This window comes from Emys orbicularis, chromosome 5, assembly GCF_028017835.1.
Source record: "Emys orbicularis isolate rEmyOrb1 chromosome 5, rEmyOrb1.hap1, whole genome shotgun sequence".
Classification (NCBI taxonomy): Eukaryota; Metazoa; Chordata; order Testudines; family Emydidae; genus Emys; species Emys orbicularis.
Genome location: NC_088687.1, coordinates 92353879 through 92377791, shown reverse-complemented (window position 1 = coordinate 92377791; position 23913 = coordinate 92353879). Strand labels below are relative to the sequence as shown.

Below are 23913 nucleotides of genomic sequence, written 5' to 3'. Positions count from 1 at the left end.
AAAGGTCAAAATCCAAATCCCATATGTTGCAGGTGTTAGTGATTCTGTGTCACATTTCCCCCTGAATTAGTACTGGTGCTAGAGTACACTGAGCTGCTGAAGATGCTTTTTGATTAGACATAAAGCCAATGTCCTGAACACATATGGTTATTAAAGTTTCTATGATATTCTTTGCAAACGAAGGGGTTTTAATTTTGAAGTACTGAACAAATTCCAAATCAGGTAATTCCCTTGCAGTTTTAAAGGGATATGGACTTCTTCTTCACTTCCTATCCTAAACTGTTGTGTAGAGTTGCAAAGTACTGATAAATAACTTCTGCTTTCAACCCCATGTGATAATCTGCTTTTCCGTTATGTGTAATGTGAACCTTGTGCTCCTTGCCTAGCTGAAACTGGGGTTGTGGGGCTGTAAAGTGATTTGAGATCCTTATGTGAAAGGTGATAGAAGTGCATTATTTACTTTGTGTTTCATGGCAATTTTCAAATTAAAAACCTATGTCATTCTGTACATTATAAGGATTGTATTAACCCAATTTTCAGATCAACTCTACAGAGAAGTTGTGCAATATGTCTTTCACATGCAACTTACTTAACACTAGTTTATAACAGCACAGGCTAATTAGTTTTAAAAGAAGAGTACATCCTGCACTTAAAACTGTGCCAAAAGGTCAGTGGCTGTAGAGCAGTAGAAAAGGATCCAGAGTTGATCAGATACTGCTGTTTTTAACCACTCTGTGTTGTTTAGTTTTACATTTCATCATTTAACAATTGTATTTAAGTTTAGTTGTTCAAACTTTCACCTTGCTTCTGAGGAAAGCTTCACCGAGAGAGAGAGAGAAGTGATACTCAAGCCCTGTCGTACTCCCAAATTTCACTTACAATACCAGCTTAGCTGGATGTTTTACTTAAGTGACCAGCATAACCTTTCTTAGCTGTCTCCGTCATGAAGCCAGCTGATGATACACAAACAAACATCATACACTTCAATATGCAATCAACTTTGCTTTTGTTGCATCCTACATTACATCCCTCATTGCTATTTTGTCTGTTTGGTTGCAAACTCTTTGGGGCAGAGATTATCTCCATATTTGCAGGCAAAGCAGCTAGTACACTGATAGTGTTGCATAAAGAACAAGGTTAATAACGACAGGTTTCAGAGTGTTAGTCTGTATCAGCAAAAACAATAAGGAGTCCTTGTGGCACCTTAGAGTCTAACAAATTTATTTGGGTACAAGCTTTTGTGGGCTAAAACCCACTTCATCAGATGCATGGAGTGAAAAACACAGTAAGCAGTATATATATATTACAGCACATGAAAAGATGGGAGTTGCCTTACCAAGTGGGGTGTCAGTGCTAACAAGGCCAATTCAATTAAAGTGGAAGTGGCCTATTCTCAACAGTTGACAAGAAGGGGTGAATATCAACAGAGGGAAAATTACTTTTGTTAATAATATTTCACTTGCCGTTTTGACTCAGAGTTAACCCGCCAGTGAGATGAAGGGGGCAGTTCTCCCTTCTTAGGGTGATGGTGTTGTCAGGCTGCCTGCAGGCTCAGGAGATGACAGGCACTACAGTATCACCTGCCAAAGGGCTTCTAGTCAGCAAAGGGACTAGAAAGTTAATTTTTAAAACGTAAATACTGTAAAAAGCAATGGTGCTACTGACGGGTGCCTTGGGGGCCTGGCTCGGGACAAATGATCCTGTTGCCCCAGTTTAGTTCCTCCTCCCCACTCAGGACTTCACCCCCTGCCCCACGCTGCCTCCCACAGTCCCAGATCAGCTGTGCCCCCCTCCCCCTTCACTCCACCCTCTGCCCAGGTGACCCAATAGGAGCCACGCCCTCTGCCGCCTGCCTGGGCTCCTATTGGCTCGCCCCATCGCCCTCCCCAGTCCCTTGCCGAGCGTTGCGAGGACAGTAGTGACCGGGCTGTTGCTCCCGCCTGCCGAGAGGGGTCGCTCTGTCCAGCGAGCGTTCCCGCAGTTGACTGCGGTGTTTCCGGGCCGCCCCAGTCACGTGACAGGAAGAGGAAGCCGCTGCGGTTCCCTGTTGCACGGCAGCGGTGGCTGCGGAGTTAGATGGGCCGGAGCCGCTGCGCCCTAAGGAGGAGACACGCCCCAGCCTTTGCGCCCACCTGCCCGGGCCCCGCGGTAAGGGGGAGTTGGCCCCGGTAACCCCGCTCTGCACAGAGACCGGGCAGCGCCGCCCCCTGCGGCTCTAGGTCCGAGCAGCCCCCGCCCCGTGTGTGGTGCCCGGTCCTCGTCCCGGCGGCGTCGCGCCCGGCTCTCTGGTCCGGAGGGGCGGCCCCGGCGCGCTGTGTAGTGACCCCGCCATGGCTCCCCTCTCCCTGACCGCCAGGCTCCCGGCCCGGCCATCAGCGGCGTTTAGTCCCCCCGCCTCGGGCCTGTCACGGCGGTGACAGGCACTGACCCCGGCCGGGCCCCGTGAGCAGAGGCCGGCGCCGCTGTTACAGGTGTCCCCTGGCACTGAACGGGGGTCGAGGGCCGCGGTCCCCGTCGGGCCAGTCTGACAGCGCGCTGCACGGTCCGCCTCGCACCTTCCACACCAACAAGGAAAAATATGTAAGGAAATGGTGGTAAAGCCAGGGGAGCCCGGGGGCCGCAGCGTACTTGACGTGGCTTAATGTCTGTCTTAAGTGGACTGGATTTACTATTGTCCGTGTTTCTCTGAGTGGATTTCCCAGTTAACGGGAGACAGGACGTTACTACTCATGTTGCAGTCTCGGGAGAGGACTCGGTCTGCGCTGGGATAGGGCAGAGGCCGCTCCTGCTGCCTGCTCAGTGCCAGGTACAGGACATTCACTATGGGAGTTCAGCATAGGTAGTTGTCATGGTAGGGCATAAGTTAAAAGCCAGGAACAGGCTGTTAATTATACATGTCATACACTCTTCTGCATATATCACAAAAGACATTCCTTGTTCCTGGGAAGGCATTCCAGTTAAATAGGCTATTAGTAACTTTCTCAGGGCAGGGACTGTCTCTTCTAGTGTGTGCATAATGTCAGGGCTCAGTAAATAGACTTGCCTGACACTCACTTTGCTTATTGAAGGTTTTCCTTGTAGCTTTCGTTGTGGTGATATCTAAGTGCTTCGTAGGTAAATTAGATCTGTGAAGTGATGCCCTATGTGTCTTCATGTAGTCATCTGCTCTTCCTCTTTTTGTCATAGGAGGCTCTCAATGGAAACTGTTCTAGTTATTTTAAGAAGGCTTTATCAGACTCTGGATTGGTCTCAGTTTCAGAGGAATCTTGAGAGGAGATTAAAAAAACTTGGTTTATTTAATGTAGCAAAATGAAGGCTGAGTGCGGATATGACTGTTCTGTTTAAATATATCGGGGGAGACATCAAGTAGGAGAAGAGCCTTTTAAGCTAAGGAACAATGATGGAGCAAGGACATACAGATATAAACTGGCCATGAATAAATTTAGTTTGGAAAGTAGAATAAGGTTTCTAACCAACAGAGGAGTGAGGTTCTGGAACAGCCTCCCAATAGGAGTAATGGGGGCAAACAGCCTAACTAGTTTTAAGATGGAGCTTGATAAATTTATGAATGGAAGTATATGATGGGGTTGCCTGTGATAGCAGAGAACTGGATTCCGTGACCTGGGAGGGAGGTCCCTTCCAGTGCTATATTCCTAGCTCCTCTCAAAGCTTGTTACTGAGCCAAAAATGCTTTATCTCCAGTTCTTTCATACTTCATTTTAGGCTTTGTCAGATGCACTGTCTCAGAAGAGCACAGCTGTCTTGTTGGTACATATATGGAGATGAGATCTCTGATGTAGCTGGTCCTCCTGGCCCACTGACTACTTTGAAGATTGGGACCAAGGCCTTGAACTAGTAATAGAAGGTGGACTGTAAAGCCTGTGGAAAGATTGGTGCACAGAGTTTATGTGCTTACCATTGGCCAATCTGACTGAAGAGAGAGGCTACAACATTCTGCACAAGTTGGAGAGTCTGTTACTTCCACTTCTAGCCCCAGATACAGAGTGGCATTAATAATTTACTCCTGGGGGAATTCTGCTCCAAAAAAATAAAAAATTCTGCATATTTTATTTGTCAAAATAACACAATATAATCATGCTGGTTTTAATTATTTTGGTAATTTATTTAAATTACAATACAATGGATGGAGAATGGGAATGGAGAGCATTGGACGAAATCCCCAAACCTCCTTTGTCTAATAGTAATGTAGCTAGGCTTGACCCTTTATTTCTAGTTATTAGTCAACAAATATATGCAGCCATATGCTCAGTGTTACATCATAGGCAACTGAAGAGCAAGTGAGGGCTGGGGAATCAAACTCACAATTTATATTGGCTACGGACCATCTCCAGAAAAGTCAGTAGCAAACAGTTCATGGACAGTTTGATAGGAAATGTTTTCAGTCCCAAAATTTAGACCAGTTCTAATCACTGAAGTACCATAAGCATTTATAAGCCATACTGTCCTTTAAAATACGACTCCTTTGCCCCATTCTGGCAATGTAAAGGAGCCTTGAAACTTTTACACCTGTTTTATACTCCTGGGGGTTTCACAAAGACAACGGGAACAGTTCACTAAGAACAATTCACTAAGCAGGCAGACTGCTAACATTCTGCTCTGCCTGAAGGGACAGAGACTGCCCCACGCCTACCTCCTCAAAAACAACCCAAAGCCCTGCCCCTCCATGACGAGTGTGCGTGAGAGGGACAGTGTGTCTTTCTCTGTCACACACACAAGACTGCCCAGCCCCCCTCCCTGGCGATGATTTATATCTCAACTGGCTTCTCCAGGCACCCAAACTGACTTGCCTGTGCTGCTGGGGAGGGGCACATGACCGCTCTCGAGGCTTTCCTTTGCTTCCCCATCAGAAGTCATTTTTCTGCAGGGAAGTAAAGAAATCTATGGGGGACATGAATTCTGCACACACGCAGCGATGCAGAATTCCCCCAGGAGTAATTATTCTGGAAGTGATAAACTTGTGGATTTTTGTGGTCAAATCCTTGTCCAGAAGGAAAGGCTCCCATTACTTAGCTTGATGAAGGTGGATTATTTTGCGACTGGGCATCTAGGTCTAGTGAAGAGTCTAGCAGGACTCAAGATTTTGCACCACTTTGAAGTGAAGAAAGCAGGGGCAGGCATCAGGAGAAGGGGAAGATGTCTCAGTTGTTCCTTCAAAGCAGTTCCCCTTTTCTGATCAGTGTTACTTTGGTTTTGCTTGAGTTGAGTTTGTCATCTTTTATTTAGGAGCATGTGTAGGCATCCTTCTGGTAGCATTGGTTGCGTCTGAGGAAAATGATCATGTATAGCTGGATTTAATCTGGGTGGTGTTGGCAATGGAGTCTATAGCATCTCACGAGACATTGATGTGATCTCACATACATATTGAAGGAGAGAAGGAGGGCAGTTCCTAAGAAGACTCTTTAGGCAAGATGATTATGGAAGAGAAACAGTTGCTGATTGCTACACTACATGCCATTAGAGAGGAATGATGATTATTATTGACCTTTATCACTGTAGTGCCTATGAGCCTGAGTCATGGACGAGGACCCCATTGTGCTAGGTGCTGTACAAACTCAGTACAAAAAGACAATCCTTGGCCCAAGGAGCTTACAGTCTAAATACAAGACAAGAGACAACATATGGATGCAGACAGATGGAGTACAAGGAGACAATGTTTGTTAGAAGGTGGGGATGGATGGCAGGAGAGAGATCACTTGATCATTACCTGTTAGTTTCACTCCCTCTGGGACACCTGGCATTGGTCACTGTCGGTAGACAGGTTAGTGGGCTGGATGGACCTTTGGTCTGACCCAGTATGTCCATTCTTATGTTCTTATGAGACAATATTGGTCATAAGCTATGGTTATAGCACACAAGCACCCTGTCGTCAAGGGTTGTTCGTTTTTTTGTTTTTTGTAGGCATCACAGCAAGGGAGAGTTCTGAGGAGGGATTTGAAGGAGGATAATGGGGTAGCTTTTTGAATGTTTATGGTGAGCTCTTCCCAAGCACGAGGGGGAGTTATGCGAGAAAGCACAAAGGTGCTTATTTGAAAACTTAACAAGTTATGGAGGCTGGCATCATGGGCCAATTGGAGGTGAGCATTGATAGCAAATGAAAGACAGGGTGAGGATTGACTGTGAAGGGGCTTGAAAGTACAAATGTGCTGTTTGTTTGATATGCTAGAGGAGGGGGAGCCAGGGGAGGGATGTAAAGAGGGGTAACATTGTCTATATTGCGGTGCTGCATTGTCTTCTTTAGGTATGTTGGGTGAACCACACTTTATAGTGAACTGCATCAAACATTACAGAGAGGTCAAGTAGAATGAATATCCTATTTTTACTCGGCTGTCTACACTGGCTTCCCATAGAATACTGAGTCAGGTTCCAGGCACTCAATCTTCAAGGCACTTAATGGCCTGGACCTAGCATATCTAAAAGATTGCCTAAAATTCTGAGATGAAGAAAGTGGTTCACAACTCCTCTTCTCAGACACAATAGATAAAGTTTTTCAAATTCTCTCTAAATGCAGGAATTTGTTTTTAGGTGTTTCACAAAGTATCTGCTGGGATATTTTATTCTTGAAGGGGAACTCAGAATCTTGCAGTACCATGAAGATATCCAGCATTTAATTGACCTCGATCAACATCACATAATATTAAGGTTCACTGCATAAATGTGGTAACTGAGTGCAGGCTGAATTTTAGAGTGAAGGCAGTGGCTGGGACTATAATGAAGATTACCTTCAGCTTGGCATTAGGCACCAACTTAAACTCTCGCTGAGGTCCAAAAGCAACATCCTGTTTGATATGAGATCTTAGAATATCAGGGTTGGAAGGGACCTCAGGAGGTCATCTACTCTAACCCCCTGCTCAAAGCAGGACCAATCCCCAGACAGATTTTTACCCCAGTTCCCTAAATGGCCCCCTCAAGGATTGAACTCACAACCCTGGGGTTAGCAGGCCAATGCTCAAACCACTGAGCTGTCTGGTTGGACCTGTTCAAAGACTCTGAGCTATTTGAAAGAATATCTATCTATTTCTGGATCATTTGAATTCTGGGTCAAAGCCCATAAGCATTGGAAGTAAAAATACTGTTTTTCTTTTAATACACTACTCAATTGTCTAGTGGCATCAACAACAAAAGCAATATGCTGTTCTCATTGAACATTCAACAATAAAAGCTATTAGTATTTGTGTGTGGTTTTTAAAAAAAGAAATTAATGAAAAGCAAACTTGTTTGCAGCAGTAAGATGTTTAACAGTACAGAATGAGACTCTCTCTCTCTCTCTCTCTAGAGTTGGTAAGACAACTCCCACCTGTTCATGCTCTCTGTATGTGTGTATATATATCTCCTCAATATGTTTCACTCTATATGCATCCGAAGAAGTGGGCTGTAGCCCACGAAAGCTTATGCTCTAATAAATTTGTTAGTCTCTAAGGTGCCACAAGTACTCCTGTTCTTTTTGCGGATACAGACTAACACGGCTGCTACTCTGAAACCTGATATATGCATGAGGCGCTTGCATACATAGAGGGGATCCACGTAGATGACAACCTCTTGAACCACAGTTACTATCAAGAAAATACCAGTCACTGTTCTTTTCGGTATTTAACCAGTTCATAAATGTGCTTGAATGTTATATTGTACTCAGCATGACTTTTTTAAACCTGTTTTTCAGCTGAGAGAAAATGACTGCAATCAAGCATGCCTTACAGAGGGATATTTTCACTCCAAATGATGAACGTTTATTGAGCATTGTGAATGTGTGCAAAGCAGGCAAAAAGAAGAGAAACTGCTTTTTGTGTGCCACAGGTATGTATGTTGATTGAGAGACACAGCAAAGTATTTCTTTTCATTGTCTTTGAGTATTTTTCACTTTAAATATAACTCTTCATTTTACTATACTTAATTTCTTTAAGTGGCAACTGCTTTTCATGTCTCAGCCTGTTCCTTTCCTGTATAGAGAACATGTACTTCCATTTATTATAAATGGATGGAATCAGTTATGGTATAGAGTGAAAATAAATTACTCATGTTTTCATAACAAAAAAAGCTTTACTATTAAAGCTGTGCTGGAGCATAAAGGTATGCTCTTAGAAGGAGGGCTTGTCAAGCCAGCCAGTGACCTGAGGATTTAGGGTTTAATTCCCCGCCGCAGTTTAGAGGCAGGTAAGAATAACATTACTGACTGGGAATTATTTAAGTGAAGCATAGCTGTTTAGGCTCAACACCTTAAATAATGTTGTTTACTTTCAAAGGGAAGGGAGAGAGGCTGGGGTGTACTGATTAGAAGCTGGGGCAGGGAGCTCCGGGGAAATGTGAGTGCTATCTTTTTGTGCTTTGTACTTTTGGTCCTTTGTTTCTGAGTTTAGTTGCAGGCCTTCCAAGCAGTAGAGGCTTTTGGCAAATTAGTGTTAATTTGGCCTAACTCAGAACCCTTGCAAACAAAAAACCCCCATTTTACCTCTCCTCCCGCCCCATAATAACCCTAACCAGAGAGGGCAATTTTATATTCAAACCTGATTCTCCAGTGATTGATTGATTTATTAACTCTATGCTCCACCCCAATCATGCAATAATGTAACTGTGGATACTGATTGGGCTACAGCAGGGGTAGGCAACCTATGGCATGCGTGCCAGAGCCAGCACGCGACCTGATTTTCAGTGGCACTCACACTGCCCGGGTCCTGGCCACCGGTCCGGGGGGCTCTGCATTTTAATTTAATTTTAAATGAACCTTCTTAAACATTTTAAAAACCTTGTTTACTTTACATACAACAATAGTTTAGTTATATATTATAGACTTCTAGAAAGAGACCTTCTAAAAACGTTAAAATGTATTACTGGCACGCGAAGCTTTAAATTAGAGGGAATAAATGAAGACTCGGCACACCACTTCTGAAAGGTTGCTGACCCCTGGGCTACAGTAACTCCTCGCTTAACGTTGTAGTTATGTTCCTGAAAAATGAAACTTTAAGCGAAACTATGTTAAGCGAATCCAATTTCCCCATAAGAATTAATGTAAATGGGGGCGGGGTTAGGTTCCAGGGAAATTTTTTTCACCAGACAAAAAACTACACACACACACACACACACACACACACACACACACACACACACACACACACACACACACTAAGTTTTAAACAAACAATTTAGTACTGTACACAGCAATGATGATTGTGAAGCTTGATTGAGGCGGTGAAGTCAGAGGGTGGGATATTTCTCAGGGAATGCCTTACTGCTAAATGATGAACTAGCATTCGGCTGAGCCCTCAAGGGTTAACACATTGTTGTTAATGTAGCTACTCTACAAGGCAGCACAAATGGAGGGAGGGGAGACAGCATGGCAGAGACAGAGACATACACCCTGTATGTGGGAGAGAGAGAGAGAGAGAGGTGCATTGCCCTTTTAAGTATGCTGACCCCACTCTAAGTACATTGCCTTTAAAAAAATCAGGAAGTTGAGACAGCAGCTGCGGCCAGCAAGCTCTCTCTGTCCTGAGCCCTATCCTGTCCCCATCCTGCTCTATATGGAGAAGGAGTAAGCAGGGGGCAGGAGTAGGGGGGAGGGGAACACCCTGACATTAGCCCCCCCCTTTTCCCCCCTGCACAATAAGCAGGAGGCTCCCGGGAGCAGCTCCAAGGCAGAGGGCAGGAGCAGCACATGGCAGTGGGGGGAGGGACAGCTGAACTGCCGGCAATTGGTAGCCTACTGGGCAGCTTCCGCACAGGGAACCTAGGGGAGAGGGTAGCTGATGGGGGGCTGCCGGTCCTCCCTGGTTCCAAATCCCCACCAGCTAGCTGCAACGGGCTGCTCTTCCTGCAAGCAGTGGACAAAGCAGGTGGCTGCCAAACGACATTAGAAGGGAGCATTGCACAACTTTAAATGCGCATGTTTCCTAATTGATCAGCAACGAAACAACGTTAACTGGGGCGACTTTAAGTGAGGAGTTACTGTACCAATGTCGTAAGCTCTTTAGGGCAGGGACTATCTTTTTGGTCTCTGTTTGTAGAGCACATAATGCAATGAGGTCCTGGTCCATAACTGGGGCTCGTAGGTGCTATGATCATACAAATGAATAATAATAATATATTATGTCAAGCCCATATTTTGTGGGGAGTTTAATTAGGTTGTGTCAGTTCCTGGTTCTGTTTTACATTATAGCTGCAGCTTTGCTCTTTAAACTCATCACTTCATTTTAGGGCTACTATAAAAAAACAAATGAGGAAAAAATGCCTACATAGCACTGTAGCTGATTTTAGAAGTTATGCAGTGATACATATCTGTGTCTGAGATCAAAAATGAAGCCTGTGTCTGGAGGGATCCCTTTACAACAGATAGAAACTTTAAGCTCACTGTCTGAAGGGGAAAATCTGTTCAGAATCATAGATTCAAATGTAGATGAGAAGTTGACATTACTACTGGTTTAAAATAGCCCCTGCTCATTGCTGAAAGTAATTCTGTACTTAACAGTGACAACAGAACGTCCAGTGCAAGTAAATGTGGTCAAGGTGAAGAAATCTGATAAGGGAGATTTCTACAAAAGACAGACAGCGTGGGCACTTCGAGATCTTGCTGTTGTTGATGCCAAAGATGCTGTTAAAGTATGTATTTATTCATGCTTGTGTGACCTATGTTTAGAATGTGTCTCCCTAACTATATAGAGACTTTAAAAGTTTTTCATTCAGAGCTCTGTCGAGTCCAAGTTCACTTCTTAATTGTGAGCTACGCAAAGTTTAGATTCTAACATCACCATGAGGGTTGGAAGCTGGGACGGCAGCCATCTGTCTATTTTGCTTGTACCCTAATGTGGCTTGCCCAAGGTTGTATCTGAACTCCAGTGAGGGGGAGCTAAGCCTGAGGAGCCAGCAGAGTATTCTCAATATCTATCAATAGTATTCTCAGTATCTATTCTACATAGTCTGTCAGAGGCATCTCAGATAGGTAGAGCTTGACTTGTTTGCAAGAACTTGTAAGAGAACTACTACTTTTCCCCCCAATTTGAGTGCTGTATAAAATCTTTACTCCAGATTCAGGTCCCCTTGAAATGGACTACCTTTGTAGAATGAAAGCATTACTGCTGATTTATAATTCATGCTAGGTTTTAAGTAATGCTTGTACCAGAAGGCACTTTGAAACCGTGGTGATGAGCAATATATAAGAACCTAGATAGAGCTATCTAAAACAAATAATGTACATGGTAATGAGATACATTTTTATAAGCCATCCACAAGAAATGAGAACATTGACCCATCTGTTGAAAAGTATATGACCCTGAGATATTTTGTCTCTCCATAAATCCTAGATTGTGCATGCCCAAAACAGTAACTTGGTTTTGGCCTGAAATTCATCTCTGTTCTGTAGAAGGTAACTTTTCATTCTTTCTATTAAGTATTTCAAACCTCAGAACTTGGTGTGTAACTGGAGATGGGAGTAGTGGGGACAAAACACGGCAAGTCTATAGTAGAGCACTACATCGGCACAGCTGCACCGCTGTAGTGCATCTGGTGAAGATGCACTATGCTGACGGGAGAGCGCTCTTCCATTGGCATAATTACTCCACCTCTGCAAGAGGCGGAAGCTATGACGGTGGGAGAATGTCTCCTGCCAACATAGTGCCGGTGTGGACAGCGCTTAAGTCAATGTAACTTATGTCGCTCAGGGAGGTGTCTTTTTCACACCCCTGAGTGACGTAAATTACATCGACTTAAGTGGTCGTGTAGACCAGCCCACACATTACTCATTCTTTCTTCCCTTTAATGTTCTGCCTATTGGTATTATATATGAATAATCCAAAAAGTTATTTAGATTTACTGGCTTGTAGAAGATTTCCATCAAGAGTAGGGTGAATACACTTAACTTTATTACTCCTGTAATATATGTTTAACACATGTGTTGGTTGTAACTTTTAAGAAAAGTACAATTAAAAAGAAAATCTAAATTTAATTTAGGGAAATAACTTCCTTATGGGTCAGAGTTCCCCTAAAACTATTGTTTCTATCAAGGCTTTTCTTTCAGAGCATTTTACTCAGTGGAACCTAATATGTCTCTGATGTATGTGTTTTCTCTATGTATGTCATACTTTATAAGCTATTTATAAATAGCTTATAAAAACTATTAAAAAAAATTATGGTTGCAAAGTCAAGCACCCAAAAGTTAAGAAAAGCCAGAATTAACATTGCCTGTGCACCTTTAATTCAGCTCCCTTGTGGGAATGCATTATAATAATAGTTTTAATTACAGGATCACACACTATTTTTTTTCCACAGGACCCTTGCCTTTCACATCGCACATCATCTATAATGCACAACACCCATAAAATTGTGTGTGTACGCACACTTTTTATAATGTATCATTAGTCATCACACTTAGCAGCTCATACTGATGAGGCAACTGAGATTCTTTTATAGTGCTTTGTGAAGCACTATAAATGAAGATTTCATTTCCCATCATGTCCAGTTTCATGTGCCAATTGCTTGTAGGAGAAACATTAGCAGCAATACAAGTAATATGTTGTGGTAAATGCTAGTCTAATTTGCACAGAATGTATAGCATTAAGAGGATATGAAACTTTCACTGGAGGAAAGGTGGGTATTTTAAAGTCCTTAGCCTGATTTAAACTCCATAGTCTATGTTCAGTGCAGTTGATGCTGGATATACAAGTGGCTAATGAAAGGAAGCTTTTAATCAAGTTTAATCAAGGCCTCACCTCAGTCCCTGGAAAAATCATGGAGCAGGTCCTCAAGGAATCAATTTTGAAGAACTTAGAGGAGAGGAAAGTGAGCAGGAACAGTCAGCATGGATTCACCAAGGGCAAGTCATACCTGACTAACCTAATTGCTTTCTATGATGAAATAACTAGCTCTGTGGGTGAGGGGAAAGCAGTGGACATGTCATTCCTTGACTTTAGCAAAGCTTTTGATACAGTCTCCCACAGTAGAGACTTAAAGAAGTATGGGCTAGATGAATGGACTATAAGGTGGATAGAAAGCTGGCTAGATCATCGGGCTCAATGGGTAGTGATCAATGGCTCCATGTCTAGTTGGCAGTCGATATCAAGCGGAGTGCCCCAAGGGTCGGTCTGTGGTCGGGTTTTGTTCAATATCTTCATTAATGATCTGGAGGATGGTGTGGATTGCCCCCTCAGCAAGTTTGCAGATGACACTAAACTGCGAGGAGTGGTAGATACGCTGGAGGGTAGGGATAGGATACAGAGGGACCTAGACAAATTAGAGGATTGGGCCAAAAGAAATCTGATGAGGTTCAACAAGAACAAGTGCAGAGTCCTGCACTTAGGACAGGAGAATCCCATGCACTGCTACAGACTAGGTACCGAGTGGCTAGGCAGCAGTTCTGCAGAAAAGAACCTAGGGGTTACAGTGGACGAGAAGCTGGAAATGAGTCAACAGTGTGCCCTTGTTGCCAAGAAGGCTAATGGCTAATTTGGGGCTGTATAAGTAGGAGCATTTCCAACAGATCGAGGGACGTGATCATTCCCCTCTATTCGGCATTGGTGAGGCCTCATCTGGAGTACTGTGTCCAGTTTTGGGCCCCACACTACAAGAAAGATGTGGAAAAATTGGAAAGAGTCCAGTGGAGGGCAACAAAAATGATTAGGGGGCTGGAGCACATGATTTTGACCCTGGCAGCAGGTAGGGAATCTTGGGGGACAACTACTGCACTGGTGGGGTGTAAAATAAACTTTATTAAGAAAATGCAAAAACAGGGAAAATTTAATAGTGAGGGGTATGGGGTTTGTTAAGGTAGACAATTGGGGAGGGGTTTCTTTTAGTAAATAGGATAGGGGGTTTCAATAGTGGGGTACAATACAGTGGGGTACAATACAGTTGGTAACCAATTAACACTGAAGTATAAATGTAATAGGCAGCTAACAGTTTCTATGTAAAGGGTGTGTTACAGCAGCATATAACCAACTAACAGTTATGGGTAAAATGTGTTAAATAACCAACAACTCTAGGTAAAAATGTGTCACAGTGGTGTAAATGTAAAATGTGAGGGGTGTTAGAGAGAAAAAGGGTAACCAATGGGGTTTTATGCTAGACTTCAGTAATACAATTGAGGTTTGGCAGCAGTAGGAGCGGGGTGAGCACGTGGGGGAAGGGATTGAGAGAGACAGAGAGAGAGACAGAGAGCAGACAGGCTGCAAGTTTAAACAGCAGAGACAATTATACAGAACACAGCAAAATCTTATCTATGATTTAACTTAACCAAGACTACACAAATTAGCAAGTAACAAAACACAATGCAACAATTCTTTAAGCCTAACTTACAGAGTACAATGCAAGCAATTTTCTAAACCTAACTTAACCACAACTATGCAAAATGAAATTACAATTTATCTAGACTAAAGGCTAAATCTAACCTAATGGGTGCACCTTATACTGGGGTAGTTCCAGAGGGCAGAGTGGTGTGTGCCCAGGATACAGCTTCAAAGGGGGGGGGGGTGTTTAACTAGTGGTGGCTGCAAGCAGGCTTATTTCTAGCAGCAAAGGCGCTGCAGAGCTAGAAGCAGATTACAGATACAGACCAAGGAGTTAGCTTGGGTCTGCCTGCTGGGGAAAGAAAGCCAGCAGCTAGAACAAGGGGAGTGTGCAAGAGGTTTTTCCTTACCAATCCCCAAAGCAGCAGCAGGAACAGCAGTTTCAGCATCAGAGGACGCAGAGAGGACTCGATTCGCTTACAATAATCAGGAGATCTCCAGGCACAAATTTGTTGTTCGTGGGAGGGGAGTTTAAAAAACGGGGGTACGCTCAAAAACAAACGAGAGCGGGGAGAGGGCCCCCCAAAGACCCCTAGCTGATCAGACCAGGTGGCAAAGCAAGGACCTTCTCCGGGGGTCTGATCAGAAAATGTCTGGTTTTAAAGGCAAACTCAGGCAGTTTCCCGCCAGTAACTCTGATTGGTTCCCCTTAATCCAGGGGAGGAGAGAAGGCAGGGAAAACTGCAGGTAGGCACAGGACATGTCTGGGCAAGTTTTGAGTCACAGGTATGACTCATATGCTCAGCTATGTGGCCGCTTTAGGTCTTGCATACCTGGGCAGAAATTGAAATTGTTTACTTTTTGTAAGTGACTTATTACATGGAAAAGTAAAACCCCAATTTGCAATTTTTTTTATAAATGCAGCTGATTGGTTCTCTATCCACCAGTGCTCAAATCCTACAGTGATGGGTGCAACTACAAATCTCTAAAATGCAGAAAATAGTTCCATAGTTCTGCTCAAGATGCAGTAACGGATGCGTTCCGATTGTATTGGGGCAAGGATCAACTGTATGCTTTCCTGCTGGTTCCATTGCTGCTTCTGGTGGTCAGAAAGATAAGACAGACAAGGCCTAGGTCATTTTGATTGCACCACCTTGGGCAGATAGTACTAGTAAATGAATCTCCAAGATCTGTCACAGGAGTCTTCATATCTTATGAGAATGTCACCAGATCTAGTTCAAGAAAATGGTTTTATTCTTCATGCCAATCTGTAATCTCTTTACCTGAAGGTTTGAATTATGCTTTCCTCCCATACAGTCTATTTTGGAATATTTACCCGAAGTCTCTGAGCCTCTCCTTGATCAAAGTACACTTGTATGCCTGCTATCTCAGCACACCACACATAGTTGACAGCGGTAAAGCTTCCATCTGTCCCACCATCAGACCACTTTTTAAAAAAACTAGAAACTGTCATTCCATTATTCAGAGGACGAGTTGTAACTGATGAGCCTGATGAGTTTTCTCTTGTCTTTTGCAGGAAAATCCTGAATTTGACTTGCATTTCGACAAAGTGTACAAATGGGTTGCCAGCAGCACAGCAGAAAAGAACACTTTCATTTCATGTATCTGGAAACTGAACCAGCGATATCTTAGAAAGAAAATTGACTTCGTAAATGTTAGTGCCCAGCTTTTGGAAGGTAACATTCAATAATGGTGTTTTTTTTTTTTTTTAAACTTGGTAAAAGATATTCACTAAAGTGTATAAAAAGCAAATGCAAGGTCTGGTTTTGGAAAACTAACTAATTCAATTAATGGTCTTAAATACTAGGAACTATATCTATCCAAATTTACTACCCTGTTGGTAAAGATACTTGTTCATTTGAAGCTATGTTTTGGGGGAAAGCAGGTTCACTATTCTAACAAATAGAACAAGACATTTTCTACAAATGAAACAGTCTGTTTGCTGGAGACACAGAATAATTAGTGAATACTGAAATATTCACTAACTCCCTAACACAATAAAGATAATGTGTAAGGGTCTATATAGTAAGTCTAAGAAGAGGAGAACTCTGTTCAGTCTGGCATTTAACTTCCCTTTGTGCAGTTGTATAAATCTTACTATGTTATACAAATGTGTGTAAACTTCATTTTTTGTATTTGTTTAGGATTATTCCAGGGTAATAATCTGACACTCTTATATAAAAAAAAAAAAAAAAATCTTGGAATGCCTTTGTAGGATTTAATTGCATGTAGTGACTAATCAATTTTCTTTGAGCAGTCTTTGATGTATCAGACTAACAGGAGTAAACTTATTCTGTATCATAATAACATGAGTAAAATTGTAAAAGGCAAAATCATTTAGATGGCTAGAATCTAGTATAAATTGCAGTGAAATGATGACACTTCATAGATTGATTTAATCAGAAATGGCAGAAGTCATATGCTAGTATTACACAATTAAAATGACTTGTGTAGATACACTTGAGTTCAAGTCATTAGACTCAAGGGGTATTTACAGGTGAAAAACTCATTGGGAACCTACTTTTTTAATGTTGAACTCGAATTTTTCAAAACCTTGTGATGTTGTAACATTCAACCTTGTTGCCATTTAAAAAAACACACACACAATGTTCATACTCTGCCCAGCTAATATTCTTTGCTTCCTTTCCTCTGCTTTTTTCACACCTTTTTATTCTCCAGAACTACCTAAAGTTGCAGAAGGTGCGTAACACCTTTTCCTTTATTCTTTTGTGTAATGATTTTTTTTGTAATTAAGTTGTTTTGTTCTCTTGAAATAATTCATTGAATATCTTTTCAAATTGCTAGAGAAAGCAAGTTCCAGGTGTGTGATAGAAGGTGTATGGGACTACATTAATGTCTTTTATGCTTTTTTAATCACTCTCTTCAAACTGTTTTCATAAGCTTACTATTGTGACAGCAAAAGAACACTGAAACCTGTGGCAGATTTCAGCTAATATTTGTCTGGATTTTTTTAATCAATGTCTTGAGGTGTAATCCTCATTTCCTTCATTGTTTCCTGTTCCTGTGGGAAATTTCTGTTGAGCATCAACTTCACTTTTACTCAGTGAATTCAGTTTCTATTTATAGAACAATTTTTTTCTTCTATGAATTACTCTTAGCATATTTTAGAGGCAGAGGGAAAGATTTACAAAAATGAGTGCCTAAGGTTGGGCTCCTAAATGCTAAATAAGTGGCTTGATTTTGGGTGGTGGGAGGGCAGCTGTCTTGTGGGCTCCACTGGATTTTACTTAGTGAGCTCTGAGATGTGTTGGGGGGAATTGTTTACATCTACCTGTGAACTGAACCTTGGCACTTAATGGCTGGTAAAGGCCAGTATGGGAGGTTTGAGACCTATTATTCAGGATTGTGAAAGTAGGATGTGGCCCTGCCAAAGAAACAATCCCTTGACATTAACTACCTTGCCAATTACTACCCTTTATCTAACTTTTCATCGTGGGTAACAGAGTGAGTCCCCTTGCTTCTTGAACTCATAAGTGGCCTCCAATTTGTTTTAGTATTAAGGTGGAGATATCATCTGTAGTTGGTGAGCTTCTCCTAGCAGTCTACATAGGTAATATCCTGGCTGCATCTGCTAACTGTATGAGCAGTCTTCAGTAGCAGTGACCATGAGGTTTTCTTGACTTGCTTGTGGAATTGGGTAGGAATGAATTGGGAATCCCTTGTGATGTGTTACTGAAATTCTCCAAACTTTCTTTGGTGTGAAGGTTTAACTTTGGCTCTTATCCCTAAAACCCTACAAAAGATTTTGAAGTAAATATAGGGCTTAGCCCGCATGCATGCTTGTTTGTTTTTATATTGTATTGTTTTTGTATTGTATTGTGTGTGTTTCCTTTCCTCTATTTGATGTGGCCTTGTCTTTTAGTCTAATCTAATTATTTTTGTTTAAAGGAGGTTGAATTATCTATCTCCCTTTAAAATGGTAGCACTTTTTCCTGGTTTTTTTATTACAAAAATGAATTCATTGTGGGCTTTCTTTCCCCCCCCTTCCCCTCATAAGAATCTGTTCCAAGTGGAGAAAATCAGAGTGTAGCAGGAGGAGATGAAGAAGCTGTGGATGAGTATCAAGAGTTAAATGCAAGAGAGGAACAGGACATTGAAATAATGATGGAAGGCTGTGAATATGCCATTTCTAATGCTGAAGCCTTTGCAGAAAAGTTATCCAGAGAGCTGCAGGTGTTAGATGGGGTAAGGATTTCTTGGTTGTTTTTTTTTAATTATGTAATGAATTAGCATACCTTGTGAAACTCAGTGCATTTTTGCACATATGACAGTATAATTTAACTAGTAGCTAAAAGCTTGAGCTATTGCACAGGTGTAATTCATAAAAATGTGGTGGTTTTTTTTGTTTTGTTTTTTAAATAGGCCAAAAATGGCTGAGAACTTAAATCGTATGGTACCACGAATCCCAGTGATAATTGAACCTGTTTATATTCTAAACAAAAAGAGCTCTTAACAATGCTTGTAGCTGCTTCCATCTCATCATGTTGATTCAACAGACATTCTTGGCTTCAGAGTGACACACAGAGACACAATCCTGAAATCTTATTATATAGACTTCTGCTTTATGCATTTGTTACATTTTATATTTGTCTGAACGCGTACAGTGCATTCTAAAGTAGAGGCTAAAGAGAGAGTATCATGCATATTACAGTTAACTGGATACATATATTGCTATCTTTGTGCAGAAGAATTGCATGTTCACTAGTACCTATATTAAAGAACTTTAAAGCCATTTCCAGGCCTTCTGAAATGAGCTGAATGGACTTCAGGTGAAGGATAGAGAAGGAAAAGGAAGGCGTTCTAGAAGACATTTTCATCTCCCAAAAAACAAATGAAGGAAAAGTGAGATCCATAAATATATGTTTAGTAAACCAACTATGAAATATGTAAATAGACTAATAAAAAGATAAGCAAATTGTGATAAGAGTTCACTCTATAAAATGAGAACACTATAAAATAAATTTAGACAACAATAGAGGTGTTAACTTTTAAAAGAATATTCCGCTCACCTTAGGATAGGGTGACAAGCAGTGTCAACTAGGAGATTTGGATTAATGCCACAGTATTGCAGAATTGGACTGACTGATCTTTGACAGTAACTTATTTAAAAAACAACAACAAACTGCCAGTGCTTTGTCACATAGTGAACTTAATGAAAGTGGGGCTGACTCAGTGATTCTAATATTTTTGCAGAACAGACAGCTTTTAACTAGTTAAACTATATTTTTGCCTTAAGCTTGAAAGTTGTTTTTTCCTGGATGGGGTTGATTTATGTAGAAACACGGTTGAACTGCCAATTAAACAGTTTCCCTAACTCCAGCTTTCCGTAGGGCAAAATCATAAAATATTAGTCACAGGGACCAAAGTGTTAAAATTATTCTGTGACTACAGCCTTTGCATGCTGACTAATATTAGAATACTGTGAAAACTAGAGCAAAACTTTATTCTTACTGATTTTTTTATAAGAAGAGGATTCCACACTCTGCCATGGCCTAAGGCACCTACTCTGTGGTCACAGGTTTCAGAGTGGTAGCCGTGTTAGTCTGAATCAGCAAAAAGAACAAGTACTTGTGGCACCTTAGAGACTAACTAATTTATTTGGGCATAAGCTTTCGTGGGCTAAAACCCACTTAAAATCTTAATACTTTAACATAATTGAAATTGGAGAAAGCCAGAACAACCTAACATTTTGGCAGGTACAGTATTTGATAGTCATGAGGGTGCCATTTAAAAAAATGTGTAAAATTTTTATTCACAATCAGGCTATAAAGTGATTAACTAACTATTTGCTCTGCAGGCAAACATCCAGTCAATCATGGCCTCTGAGAAACAAGTGAACATCCTGATGACGCTGCTGGATGAAGCTCTGAAGGAAGTGGATCAAATTGAGCTGAAGCTGAGCAGTTATGAGGAAATGCTACAGAGTGTAAAAGAGCAAATGGATCAGATCTCAGAAAGCAACCACCTAATTCATCTCAGCAACACAAATAATGTGAAGCTGCTGTCGGAGATAGAATTCCTAGTTGTAAGCATGTTAATTGTGGCCTGAAATCTGAGACCTTTTGTATCGGGAAGTAACTATTTTTAGAAGTGTCTTATAATATCAGTCTTCTTCCAATAGAATAGCATGAAACTAAACTTTGAGCCAGTGCTTTGCTTATATACTGTACTTGTATGTTATCTTTTAGAATCATATGGATTTGGCAAAAGGTCACATAAAGGCCCTCCAGGAGGGGGATCTGGCATCTTCTCGAGGCATTGAAGCCTGCACTAATGCAGCTGATGCCCTTTTGCAGTGTATGAATGTAGGTCTTCGACCAGGTAAAGCTTTTATTAAATAAAATAAGGGAAAATGTAACATTCTCATTGTTACAGTAGTACCTCTCCTTTCAGTTTTTTAGATCGTTTTTCCACACATAGGGAACCTTGCCCTGTAGCTTCTTCCACTCCTAACAAAAAAACATACACGTCTTAAAATATTTTCTGTTGTGATTTTTTTAGGACATGATATGCTTTATGCAGTCAAACAGCAACAGCAGCGGTTCAGTGACCTACGTGAACAATTTGCACGAAGACTTGCCAGTCATCTGAACAATGTGTTCGTTCAGCAGGTAATTTATGGTACTTCGCTTCTTTAATCCAGATGTTTGCAGCTAGATGGCCTTTTTGAAAGCTTTGAAAACAAACCATCATAAAGTTTGAAAGCTTTGAAAACAAACCATCATAAAGTTGAAATCCAAGCACATTTTTTGATCCACATAATAACTTATCTGACTTTGACACATTTATTTACAATAGTCTAATAAGTGTGTATAATACTCAATTCAAGTAGAGCGATTTCTAATGGTTTCTAACAACTAGATGCCACGGAAATAACCGTCTATACGTCTTTGCACAAAATGATCTATATTAAGTTTGACATGTACCTTAAGGTTCAGGTTTGTGATATAACCATAGTAATTTATTTTAGCCTTAAAGTTCGATAGCTAAAACAACAAAGAGCAGTAGTCAGTGAGAGCCAGACTGAATATTAAAAGGTGGACCCTTCCCTACCACAGAAGGGCCCATCTCCACTATAGATATAATTGCATCAAGGAAACTGTATTATGATTGTTTGCAAATCTATGGTTATGCCGCTGTTCCAGTTCATGTAGCTTGCTTACAAAACATGGCTGAATTTCAGTCTATGCAACAAATTGGAATTATGATATAAGCATGGATTTGGACATAAGGTAAATAGGCTGCCTGATACGATTGTATTTGTAGTAGGGATGAGTCCTACACAATTTAGTAGGACTTTGAGCTAGATATTTCTTGTAGTGGAGCAAGTGGCATACTCCCAGTTCTGTAGTTGAATTGTTCTAAAATTATAAGTGAAGTAACTTTTTTAAATCTTACAATATGGGTGGAGGAGGTTTGAATTGAGGACTTGTAGAAGGTGTTGGATTAAAGTGTTTATAGGGCTAGTTCCAAGCAGAGGAGACTAAAAAACCTCTTGCTTTTGCAATTCTGCAGGGGTTTTTTGTATGGACTTTGCAGCAAGTAGAATTGTCTTGATGTGGTTTTGATCCTTGTTTTAAATGATTTAGAATTCATATTGTGCTGAGATTGTTTCCTGTGTGGGGTTGTGTGGTTTTTTTTAGCACCTTTCAATTTTCAACACTTTTTTTTTATTATTCCTGTATTTTATCTCCAATTAGTTTGCTCAGACCCTTCTTCAGCTCTATAACAGGTCCTACTATCTTTCGGTTTCTGTGAGTACATCAGGTTTGATTCAAGCTTCTCTAATTTTATTTTGTTTTTAAAAGCTTGCTAAATCTAACTAGCAGTTGCAACTTTGGCTTCATAAATCGGAAACTTGCCTTTACTGGTTGCAGGGTATAAGGGCTCCTCCTCCAATGTTCGTATCAGCACTCAAGCTTTGTGTGTCTGTTAGTGGACAGACAACATTCACATTGCCTCTGAAGCATAACTAAGGCGGTTAAGTGGCAAGTTGCATGAAGAAAACTTTTATTACATTTGCCACAAAATGAAAAGGTTTGTGCATAACCAATACAAACAGCACCAAACAAAAAAAGCAGGCTGAGATGCTAACTAATAGTTCTTCTAGGTATTGCAGAAAATGAAGAGTTTTTCCAAATACAGTAATGCAGGATAATCTCACGTGCACATGGCATTGCGTTTGGCAGTGCAGGTCCTCCCTGTAATGGCAAGTATTTCTCTACTCTGTAAAAGAATAACTTGCTGGATCTGCTTAGGATTGTCATTGTTAGCTTTTTCTCTTTCTAAATTTTTTTTTACCCTCCCTTACATTTAAAAAACCCCCAAATCTGTGGCACCCCACTTCTTCATCTGTCAGTGTGTCTAAATGAACAGGTAGGCCTTGAACACCATTGTCTCTATGTAAATGGTTCTCATTAGTGAAGCTGGAAAGTTGGATTTGCTGGACAGTGAAGTAAGAGGATGGTTGTGCATTTAAGTGCAGATTTATTGAGAACTTGCTTTTATAATTTTATGCTTCTGATGATGCTTTTTTATAAAAGTTAGCTGTTCTTACTACAATGTAATACACCTCTACCCCGATATAACGCGCCCCGATATAACATGAATTCGGATATAACGTGGTAAAGCAGCGCTCCGGGGGGGGCGGGGCTGCGCACTCCGGCGGATCAAAGCAAGTTCGATATAACGCGGTTTCACCTATAACGCAGTAAGATTTTTTGGCTCCCGAGGACAGCGTTATATCGGGGTAGAGGTGTATATTGGTTGCATTCATCTGATATATCACTTAGCTAAACCATACTGTTGTTTCATACTGGAGGAAACTTCAGAGGGAGGATATATAAAAAACAGTAAACTTACTCAGCCAGTCATCTTCTGTGTTACCTTTGCAAAGATTTCTAATCTTTGTGCCTGGATAAGTGCTGACACCAGTCCAGTTTCTTCTTAATCCTTCAGTGAAGACATTGTGAGGGTGCAGACTCAAAATCTGATGTCTCATTCAGCAGAATTGAGTAATTTCACTACAGGTTCAAGTAGGAAAAACTGATGGACTGGGAAGGAATATGCCCTTGTTTAAACTCTCATCTTCAAATGTAGCAGCAGCAGCAACAACAACAAATTATACTTTAAATTTAGCATGTTGGACAGTATGAAAGTCTGTTGTGTCAAAGGTATTGGCTTATAAAATGGCATACTGTTCTTACTAGGCAGTTGGATGAATTGAATGCAGAAGATGCCCATTTAAATGTATTTGAAAAATGTCTTTAACTGGCACATTTTCTCTTGTCTTTAACATCTTGTTGAGAGTTGCACTTTTTGTTTAGAATTACTTGTGTGATTTATTTGAATTTCTCATGTAAGCACTTTCCTTGTTTCATTAAGAAGCAATCCTGAACCAGAAAAGGCAAGTGTGAAAACATGAAGCAGTTCAGTCTTTTGCTCAAACATACAATCAATTGTCAGCTGAATTTATTTAGACATGATAAAGGGAGAATAAACTCCAATGGATTTATCCAAGCTTAGATATCTTAACCTTGAACTATAATGCAGCTTGTTTCATTTTAAAAACAAAGTTTTATGTAACAGTGCATTCACGTATATTTTTATTTTAAAAGAATCAAACAAGAAATTCTAGAAATCTGTT

At 41.0% G+C, this 23913-nt stretch overlaps 1 protein-coding gene across 1 annotated transcript in view; it reads left to right on the top strand.

Annotated features, from left to right (window-relative positions):
• Positions 1-2030: 2030 nt before the first annotated feature.
• The window catches only part of EXOC1 (exocyst complex component 1), a 63114-nt gene continuing 41231 nt past the window's right edge, over positions 2031-23913 (top strand). The window contains exons 1-8 of the mRNA XM_065404752.1: positions 2031-2148; positions 7679-7812; positions 10478-10608; positions 15763-15922; positions 18265-18452; positions 20065-20292; positions 20456-20588; positions 20769-20878. Coding sequence (XP_065260824.1) covers positions 7689-7812; positions 10478-10608; positions 15763-15922; positions 18265-18452; positions 20065-20292; positions 20456-20588; positions 20769-20878 — 1074 coding nt within the window. The 5' untranslated portion in view covers positions 2031-2148; positions 7679-7688. The remainder of the gene's footprint in view (positions 2149-7678; positions 7813-10477; positions 10609-15762; positions 15923-18264; positions 18453-20064; positions 20293-20455; positions 20589-20768; positions 20879-23913) is intronic.